Source organism: Alexandromys fortis, unplaced genomic scaffold, assembly GCF_014885135.2.
Source record: "Alexandromys fortis isolate MF-2015 unplaced genomic scaffold, M_Fortis_MF-2015_v1.1 scaffold_31, whole genome shotgun sequence".
In the NCBI taxonomy this organism is placed as follows: domain Eukaryota; kingdom Metazoa; phylum Chordata; class Mammalia; order Rodentia; family Cricetidae; genus Alexandromys; species Alexandromys fortis.
Genome location: NW_026067974.1, coordinates 14,200,547 through 14,210,397, shown reverse-complemented (window position 1 = coordinate 14,210,397; position 9,851 = coordinate 14,200,547). Strand labels below are relative to the sequence as shown.

At 52.9% G+C, this 9,851-nt stretch overlaps 1 protein-coding gene across 5 annotated transcripts in view; it reads left to right on the top strand.

Annotated features, from left to right (window-relative positions):
- Hdac5 (histone deacetylase 5) overlaps nt 1–9,851 on the top strand; it is a 35,260-nt gene that overhangs the window by 8,555 nt on the left and 16,854 nt on the right. The window contains exons 1-2 of one of the 5 annotated variants that reach the window (XM_050156484.1): nt 4,148–4,216; nt 8,496–8,612. The exons of 1 other annotated variant lie outside the window; for it this stretch is intronic. Coding sequence is in view for 3 of the 4 variants with exons in the window: in XM_050156479.1 (XP_050012436.1) it covers nt 4,066–4,216 (151 nt within the window). In the remaining variant the exon portion in view is untranslated. Of the gene's footprint in view, nt 1–3,005; nt 4,217–8,495; nt 8,613–9,851 lie in introns of those variants that run through there. 3 more of the 5 variants (XM_050156481.1, XM_050156480.1, XM_050156479.1) reach the window with 3 other exon arrangements.

The window sequence follows — 9,851 nt, the reverse complement described above, 5'->3', positions numbered from 1 at the left end:
TTTTTTTTTTTTTTTTTTTTTTGAGGCAGTGTTTCTCTGTGTAGTCCTGGCTGTCCCAAAACTCACTCTGTAGATCAGACTAGTCTTGAACTCACAGAGATCTCCTTTGAGTGCTGGGATTAAAGGCGTGTGCCATCACCTCCCAGCTCCCCCCTCCCCTTTTTTGTGGTCAGGCATTCTTTATTTTTCTGGACCCAGTGCTGTCTATACATTCTCCTTCATGGGGCTAAAGACGGATCGAATCTGAAGCAGTCTGATTTGGCCTCACTGGCTTGAAGGAGCCTCCCTAGGACCTAGGACCTCGACTGCCCTGGCCATACCCTGTTCTCGGTGCCATTGCTCATAGAGGGACAAGAATGTGGCCTGCCATGTGATCCTGTCTGGGTGTTTGTTGGTGGGGCCCTGGAGGAGGCATCCAGGTTCCCAATGCCCAGCGTGGGAGGGAGATGAGCCTCACGATAACACCTGTCTGCCCAGCACCTCCTCGCACCCTCTGCACTTTCTCTCCTTCCCTTTCCCATGAGGGAGGGGGGCTGCCCCCTCCCTTTGGGGTGACCAGAGAAACTGGGGCATGGGTGTGGGGTGGAGCCAGGAACCTTGGCGTCCTGTCTCCCTGCCTCAGGCTCTGCTTCTGAGCCCCTGGGAGGGCAGCCAGCCAGCCTGGAGGAGAAAGTGGGTCAGTGCTGGCCTAGGCAGGGGTCTGGGGAAAAGACCCTTGGTTTCTTTCTCTACTGAGGTGCCTTGACAGGTTGGAATCTGTTCTTTTTTTCTCTGCCTTGCTTCATCATCCCAGAGGGATTGAAGGCTTAGGACTGGATGGTGAGAGGAGTCAGGGTCAACCCAGAGGGGAGGTAGATGCCAAAGGAGATATCCACATTTTTCTTGTAGTTGGTTTTAAATGAGAAGATTCTGCCAGTACCTAACTGTGGACCTGGCTCATGGTAGTTCCTGGGCCATAATGACGGGCCCCAGCATGACTGGGTTCAAAGGATAAAACTAGAGGGTAGTAGGCAGGGTTGATGTTTCCGAGGCATCTCACAGGCCAGGGTCTCAGGGCCAGCCTTAGGCTTTTTGACTGCACGAAGCAGTACTTCTCTGCCTATTCAGTCAGGGCTCCATGCCAGCTTTTGGGCCAAGGAAGTGAGGGCTGGAAGAGCTCAAGGAGGTAGCATTGGGCTCTCCTGTCTGCCCCAGCTTTAGAAGAATTGGAGGCCATAGTGTAGCCTTAGAGGGAGGAGGTGGAGGTAGTGCTGCTGGGGAGGATAGAGCTGGTTCTATAGCCCAAACTGGGCTTGAACTTGCTGCTGCTGGCTATGGATGTGTTTCATGGACCACGTCTTTAGTTGAGTACTTGGTGAGATTTGTGGGCTAGGACTTCGGAGCTGGAGATGGGAATGGAGATGCAAGCAGAAAGAGGGACATTGTAGCAGTGAAGGTTGAGGTTAACTATTAGGAAGACTTTGTTACATTGTCTCCATCTTGGAAGAAGAAAGATGCTTGTCTTCCCTCCTGTCTCTCTGTTTCCTTGGGGGATTTTGGGAACTGCATTGAAGACATTTCTCTTCCTAGTAGAAGTCATGGTGGTGCCGACTGTTGTCCCTGAGCCACACGTGGTAAAAAAGAGAATCCTTGTTACCAAGTTTGATAGCTTAAACCTGTAGTCCCAGCAGGGGTTAAGGCTGAGTCAGGAGGATCTGTGTGAGTTTGAGGCTAGCCTTGGCTACTGAATGAGACCCTGCCTCCAAATTTAAAAAAAAAAAAAAGGAAGGAAGAAGAAAGGGAGTCCGTTTTGACATCAGGCTAATCTAGAGTCTGAGGGCCTTGCTCTCAGGTTGTCATGGCTGCTGACCTCCCTTGAGCAGGACTCGCTGCCTCTCTCCTGTGCCTGGGGCAGGTAGAGTGAGCCAGGACAGGGCTAGCCAGCCCTTCTGGTTGTTCCCAGCGTGGGTGGGTGGAGTGCTGTCTGGGAGGGGCTGCTGCCCCTGGCTTTCAGGGCTCCCTTGTGTCTGCTGCCTGTGGCTCTCTTGGAGGAAACCCTGGTCTTCCCTCCTGTTCTCAAGAGGACCTAGTTGGCCAGGATGCAGTTGGGGAAAGGGTGGTCCACAGGTGGTGGCTTCCAGCGCTAGGCGCCTGGGTTGCTCAGCTCTGCTACCTTTTCTTTTAGAATCTACTCTGTCTGTAGCACCAGACCCCTCCCAGTTTGGTTCCTGGTCTCCCTCTGGGAACCAAACCCCTGTCCCCATCAGCATCTGCCTCTCACCATGCTCAGGAAAGCTTGCCTCTACCATCCTCATCTATGGTTTTCCTACCTGAGGGAGGAGGCCCTTGCTATCCTGGCAGAAGCTTGGGAGCCACAGCCACCGTGTCCTGTCCTTGGTTAGACAGCTTCTCCCAGGCTTCTGACAGTAGGGTGAGGTCATCCAGTCCAGAGAGAGGACAGGTGTCCCTGGCTCCGTGCCTGGAGTGGGGGGCAAGGAGGGGCCAGGAGGGGTCCAAAATAGCAACTGTGACGTCAGACAAGGGGAGGAGGATATAGACCCAGGAATAACCCGTCTATTAAAAGGCTCCTGTGAGGTCAGGGGGCCAAGTTGGTAGGAGGCACAACCTGGGGAGAAGGGGCAGGTCAGCAGTGGGGAGTGCTGGCAGGTGGCACCAACTTTGGTGGCACAGTGGCCCCATGGCCCACGAAGGCCCAGAGAGCTGGGGCTACTCCACCAGGCCAAGATGCTAATAGTTTTATGACTAACTGGAAGGCCTCCAATCCCAAGGCTTTCTATTTGGGCTCTGGAGATCTTTGTCCCTAGGGCAGACTGTGTATGCCTTTGCCTGTCAGGTATGGTGGTCAGAATCTCAGAACTCCATCCCTCTCATGGGAGCATCTCTATGACTGGAGTGACTTTCATCTTGCTGTACCTCAGTTTCCCCCATCTTGGCCTCTTTCTGAAGGTCACTGTTAGCATAAAGGCGATGGTGTTTGTGATGCCCTCAGCACGGGCACTGGGTACCTTGCCAGAAAAACATTGATTGAGCTGAGAATGGGCAGGTGCTGTCCAGCCCCCTGCCTGGGCTGGGCAAGGCCTGCCCAGAGAGTCTCTCGGCTCTGGCTCTCTGAAAGGAAGCCCGGAAAGCCCGACTGCCAGAGGTGGCACTCTAGAATGGGTGGGAGAGATCTGCCACCCTCCTGCTATTTAGGGTCCCCCTGATAGTAAGAGTGTAGGGAGGTATCTCCCAGCTCTGTGGGAAGGCAGCAGTTAAACAAACTCCACAGGCTGTTAGGAGGAGGTGTGAGGTTAGTCCAGGTGGCTGGTTGTCTGTCACCTCTCCCTAGTCTTTTTGATTCCTTTCCTTGCTCTGCACGGAAAGGGGGACAGTGGCAGATCCAGGCTGGCTTCTTGGTGTCCGGTCCATTGTTTGCCCACAGCAGTAACCAGAGCTGATCCCAGATGCTGGGTCCCCTGCCTGCACCCTTCACAGTCCAGCCACTGGCCACCCAGGTCTGTGGCCTTGGCCCTGAGTGCAGGCCACCCCAGTCCCCCCTCCCCCTTGACTGGCGCTTCCTCCTGGGGTGGAACGCGCCTCCCCCCATGGGGCCTCCGCCAGGCCTGGGCTCCTGGCAGCCAGCCGGCGGCTCCCTGAGCATGCTCCACCTATTTATAGACAGGGCCCTCCCCCAACTGCTATTTCAGTCTCCTGCCAGCTGCCGGCGGCTCATTCGGGGAGGAGGAGCAGGGAGCCAGGCCCAGAGCTGTCACCGGTGGCGCTGGGAGGGAACAGAGAGCCTGCCTGCCCACTGAGCTCCCCTTCCTGTCCCCTGAGCACCCAGCCGTAGCCCAACTCCTGGAACCTTTGGACGGGCCTTGGTCCATGCTCCTGTAGTAGAGAGCCCGCCTACAGCCTCATTAGCCTCCCTGCCTCCGCTGCCTCCAGAGCGCCCAGGCCGGATGAGGCGCCTCCTTGCCTTGTGGGTCCCAGCGGCAGTGGCCTGAGGGAGTCCTTGAGCAGCCAGCTGGCCCGGCTGACCACCTTCCCCTCACCGGCTTCCGCCTCGGGCGGCCCCTCCCTGGCATGCTGCTGGTGCCCAAGGCACAGGGGCTCGTGGAGATGCTGCAAACCATCTATGAGACCGAGTCCTGTTTCTCAGCAGATGGCATGTCAGGCCGGGAACCATCCTTGGAAATCCTGCCACGGACTCCTCTGCACAGCATCCCTGTGGCAGGTAAGTGGCTCTGTGTCCCCACCTGCCCTCAGCTCTCGGGCGTCCTACTACTTGGATTGAGCATCTTACCGTGAGCCTTGCCCCACTGGGGTCTTGCTTCAGACTTTCTTGAGAGTTCCATGGATTGGAAGAGCTGTGCTTCTAGGGCAGTCTCTCTTCCCTCCTTTTCACCCTGCCTCCTAGCCACCCTCTGCTGCATCCCTCTGGTGCCTTCGCCTCCAGCAGGATCAGCTCAGCTGTGAGGGGCTGGGGCTTCCTAGAGGATTCTGGCCTAGTTGGCACTATGGTCAGAGGGGAGGAAGTGGGTCAGTGACTTGTGTTCAGGCTCTCTGCTCCCCACAATTGAGCAGAAGAAGCATGCACCTGGGGTACCTATAGGAATCAGAAATGTCCTGGCTTTTGTGGCATGGTTTGACCTGGTCAGGGTCCAGTGACTTTGGCAAGTTTTTGGTCAGGAGACTTCTGCGATTGGACCTTTAAGGAGGAGGCTCAATGGGATAGGATAGAGCAGAGACTAGCAGTTGGGATGTTGAAGGATTGTGTCTGCCGTAGTTCCTAGCTCCCTGCTGTCTCGGTCAGTTCCTGACGACAGAAAAGTGGTACTTTGACTCAGGTGTGCTTGAAGATGCCCTAATGTAAGCTTGGGGATTCCTAGCCCTGCCACCTTCTCTGGAGAAACTTTTTTGATCCTTGGTGGGAGGTGGAGTCACCCCCAGCTGGCCACTCCTTCTTTCACTCCCAGGAACCTGTTGGCAGCATCAGGCCCTTCTGGTTCAGCCTCCCTACCAGGCTGGCACCACAAGATGCTTCCTCCAGGGAGGGGCCTGCTGGACCCATGCCCGCTTGGCCCCTCCTGGCAGTGACTGGCTTGGTACTTGTGAGAGAGGGAGAATATATGTGTCTGTGTGTTAGAGCCCTTGACTCTGGATATGTGGGTGTGGATCTGAAGGGTCCAGTTAGAAGGTGGTAGCTGTATGCCTCTCTGGGTACCTGTGATTCGGATGATTGGCTCTCAGCTGTCCAGGGATAAGGTTGCAGTAGGTTTGGGAAATGTCAGAAGGGTGTTTTGAGAAGATTCGGAGACTCCTAGGGACATGATTTGCTGTCTGCCTGGACATGGATGAAGATGTCCACTTAGTCCCCTCTTCTAGGGCATAGTTGTGGAGACCAGCCCAGCATTGTGCCCACCAGGCCTCTGGGATGGAGTTCCGAAGGCTAGTTCTTGCCCAGGGCTAATTGAGCTACAGCCCCCGTCCTCAGCGTCCAAACTTGGGCCTGTGGATGTTAAGGTGGGCTCCTGGGAGGTGAAGGAATGTCTGTAGAGCATCATCTAGGGTGGCCACTAGTTGTCCACTCGTTCTGCATTGAGTCACCAGATGACCCCAAGTTTCCTCTTATTTACTTGTCTTCTTTGAAATTGGACCCCAGAAATCCTGAAAGTTTAGGGCCATGTTCTTTCTGTCCCTCAGTATACCCCAGCCAATCCCTCTCTCCAGATCCCCAACCTGCCTTCTGAGCCATGGCACAGCCCCTGCTGGCAGGAGGGAGGTGTGAGTCACCCAGGCAGCTCAGGGAGAGGGCTAAGAATGTTCCCCTGAGCAGCTCTGATGCTGTGTCTGTGACGCTGCTGGGGACAGATATAGGCCTGGAGCTTGGCTGCCTTTTTTTTTTTGGACTCTGGAATGTAAATAGACATTTCAAATAGAAACACTTTAACCTTTGGGTTAAGAAAAAAAAATCCACCCTAGATAAACATGGCCATGAGGGCCCAGAAGCCTGGTGTTTCCCTCCTGTCCCTTGTCCCTTCTTACCGCTCTTCTTCCAATTTCTTGAGGAGCCTCCAGACAAGATGCAAAAACCTAAGACTGAAAAAAGCTGGTTTCCAATGGTGTTTTCTTGGATGGTGTTTCTGGTTTCCCCAGCCCAAGGAACTGGAGAAGTAATTCTTCCAAGTTGCTGCCTCTCTGACCCTTGTAGCAGCAAGTCCTGGGAATTCTTATTTGGGGGCAGCTTTTGCTCCCTGTGCTGTCTTGTTGGCTGCCAACACCCAGCACCCAACACAGTGGGTGGCACCTAGATGAATGAGTGTTGCATGAGGGGGCGGAGGCCCAACCTTTTGGCAGGATGCCCGGGCGCTATTCTGGGTCTTGACCTGGTGGCTGAATAGAGACAGCTACGGTGGGCACCTAAGGGTAAATCAGTTCAAGAGGGACAGACGCACTCTGCTCTTCCTGCTTAAGGAAGGGACAAGGAGACAGTTTCTGCTTCCACTGCTGGTGACTGGCGGCCTCTCTTGACAGATGGGTGGCTCTGTCTAGCTACCCTGTCACTGCCCCGTGCACAGTGGGCACCTCCACTTGGCCTTTAGCTCCACTGTGGGATTCCCAATGACCCAGAGTTGGGCTCTGATTTTCCCGTCCCTTTCTGGTTGAGCTGAGTCCTGGACACTATGAGAAGGAATGGCAGAAGAGGGAACTCTGCCCCCTGAGGAAGGTATGGATCTGGCGTGTGCCAGGAAGGAAGGAATGCTCTGGATGTTGGGAAGTCCCATGGGAAACTGGGGCTTTCCCTGGCTGTTCTTATTTAGGCTCTTGAGGCCATTCCGAGCATGGCTGTGTGTCAGGAATGTGTAGGTGTGGGGATGCCAGGAAGGTAGGAAGGGCAGGACTTGAATGGAACTAATATTGTAACACACGAGGTGACGAGGATACCCGGGACTTTCCTCGCTGGTCTCTTTTAAGAAGGAAATTAATAACCCACATTCCATAATTGAGAAGGACCAGAGAAGTCAAAGAAGTTACCCAAGATCACAGAATAAGTAGGCATTAGGCATTAAGATTTGGATTCAGGTCTGTCTGTGTGGGGCCATTGTAAATCCATACAAAAACTTTTACTCACGTTTCTCTCAAGAATGGTCCTTTGTCTGGGTGGGTGTGTCCTTCTACCTAGTGCCTCTATGACTTAGCAACCAGAGCATGGACTAGGTTTAACTCCAGTTTGTCCCTTCAGCTGGGTGCCCATCTGCAGTATACAACCTTGACAATCTTATGTGGTAGGCCTGTCTGTGTGCCTCCAAAGATTGTGCTCCTAGAGAATGGGCCCATTCTGGCCCAACTCCTAGGCTGTCTAAGAGTAGTTTTTTTTTTTTTTTTTTCCCTCCCTATAAATGCTTGGAACCACTTAGCCAATGATCTCTCTCCCTGCAGGCACTTTGACTCAAAGGAAGATGAGGGCTTGGGAACAGAGTAAAACACCCACCCATACAGACAGCCTTCTCCTGCCCCTATGTCCTCCTACCTCATCTTGTTTTTGAGACCCTCAGCTGTCCCTTCCCCTCTGCACAGCTGCCAGACAGGAAATCAAATTAACCGTGTCCGCACACAGCTGTAACAGCTGTCAGACTGTCAACAGGAGAGAGCGCAGGCAGTCCAGGAAAGCTGTGAGACAGTGGATCTTTGAATTGCAACAGAATCACCAAGGGGATGTGTTCGGATGCAGGTTCTGAGTCTGTGCGCAGCTCAGGAGGCAGCATTTAAACTCCTCCTCTGGTGGTCTGGAGTCTGAGCTGTCTCTCATGTTCAGTGGCAGACCTTGGTGGGAGAAAGGCCTATGCAGGGGGAGGCTGGTTGTTACCCTAGACAGGCAAATACAATTCCCAGCAGCCTGGCAGTCTGGACAGAGGATGTTTTGAGATGCCAAGAGCAGGTGTCTGAACTTGAGCAGGGTCGGGGGATGATGGCAAGCAGCCAGGTGGACAGGGTGCCTTGCTGGACGCTCAAGCCTGGGTTGTGCATGGAGAATGGAGGGAGGCCTGCCCTGGGGCCCCTACCTCTACCATTCCCTCCAGGTAGGAGTCAACAGTCCCAGCAACAGCTGCAGATTTTGCATGGTTACTGTGCCTTTTAATTGCCTGCAGCTTCTGTGCCCAGATCTTTTTGGGGATGGTGGGGAGGTGGGAATCTTCTTTTCTAGATAGTCTCCTAAGATCAGCGCTGACTCCAGGGATACCTTGTGTCCTCCACCTGGATTCCGCATCCCTATAAGGTCATTCAGAGTCTCAGCCTGCCTCCAGCTTTCCCTCCATTTGTCCTCCTCTCTCTTCTACCTTTGGGCTCTGGTAACCTTCGTCTGGATTGCTTGATCCTTAGGGCTCCTTGTTGAATCTCTCACTAAATTTGGCACCAGCCTCCAGGCTTTCCCCTTTTTGCTTTGTAGGGAGCAGGGCAGAGAGAGCCAGGAGAGTCTTGATTAAGCTCTGGCTCCTCTGCCTCCTTTTCAGGTGACCTTGGACAAGCCTGTTCCCTCTGTGGCCTCACTTTCCTCCTCCTGCAGCTGGGGGCGTTGAGTTGCCGAGCTCCTGGGCCTTTTCCTTACTGACATTCTGAGGGTCTCTGAGGTCAGTTTCGTGTTGCTTCTGCCTTGCTGGAGGAAGGGCTGAGGGTCTCCCAGCACCTTGCCCCAGGAGGACAGAGAATAGCCTTGGGAAGAGGTGTCACATAGCGGGACACAGTAAGGTCAAGGATGGGAGGATTTCAGGCTGCTTCAGAGTGTGGGGGTTTGAAAGCAGGATCCAGAGTTTGTGTTCATTTTTTCCAGGTGATGTTTTTGGGGGGATGGATGGGATCCCACCTGCTGAGTTCTGAGCTGCAAAAAGCAGGCAGCGAAGCCAAGGAAATGGCCCTGAAATGCTTAGAGTTGAGAGGACACAGCTCCCAGAACCTTGTCTCTTTCAGTGGCACCTAGCTGCTGGTTTGTAGGAAGGGCTCTGAGGGGACAGGACCACAGAGTAACCTTCAGACAATCTGGATGAGAGCTAAGGCATTACTGTGGCTGGAGTCTGAGCCTAGTATTCATACAGCCTAAGTGATCTGTGAAGTTGGCCTTACACTTTATTTTGTGTGCTTTTTTTTTGTTGTTGAAAAAATCAAAACAAAACACATTATTTATTTATTTTAATTTACCTATGTGTATAATTGTTTTGCCTGCTTTGTATGCCTGTGTACCATGTGCATGTCTGGTGCCTGAGGAGGTCAGAAGAGGGCACTGGATCTCCTAGGACTGGAATTACAGGTGGTTAGGAACCGTTGTGTGAGTGCCAGGAATTGAACCTGGGTTCTCTAGAAAAGCAGCTAGTGATCCTAACCGAGCCATCTCTCCACTCCTCTGTGTGTGTGTGTGTGTGTGTGTGAGAGAGAGAGAGAGAGAGAGAGAGAGAGAGAGAGAGAGAGAGAAACAGAATGTCTATGTAGTCCAGGTTGACCTTGAACTTGTTGCTCAGGGATTCTCCTACCTCTACCTTCTGAGTGTTGGTATATGCCATCATATTTACTGTTTTTTTTTTTTTTTTTTTTTTTTTTTTTTTTTTTTTTTTTACCATTTTATTTCCTAGACAGGGTCTGACTATGTAGTTCTGTTTGTCCTAGAACTTGCTGTGTAGACAAGACTGGCTTTGAACTCACAGAGACATTTTTGATCTTTTGAGACGCAGTCTGGCAATATAGCTCAGGATAACCCCACTCCTACCCTGAGTATTAGGATTAGGCATATACTCCCACACCTGGCTATTTTGTGAACTTTAGAAACTTATTTGCGATGATGATGATTACTATCTTGGTGCTGGTAATCATATACAGAG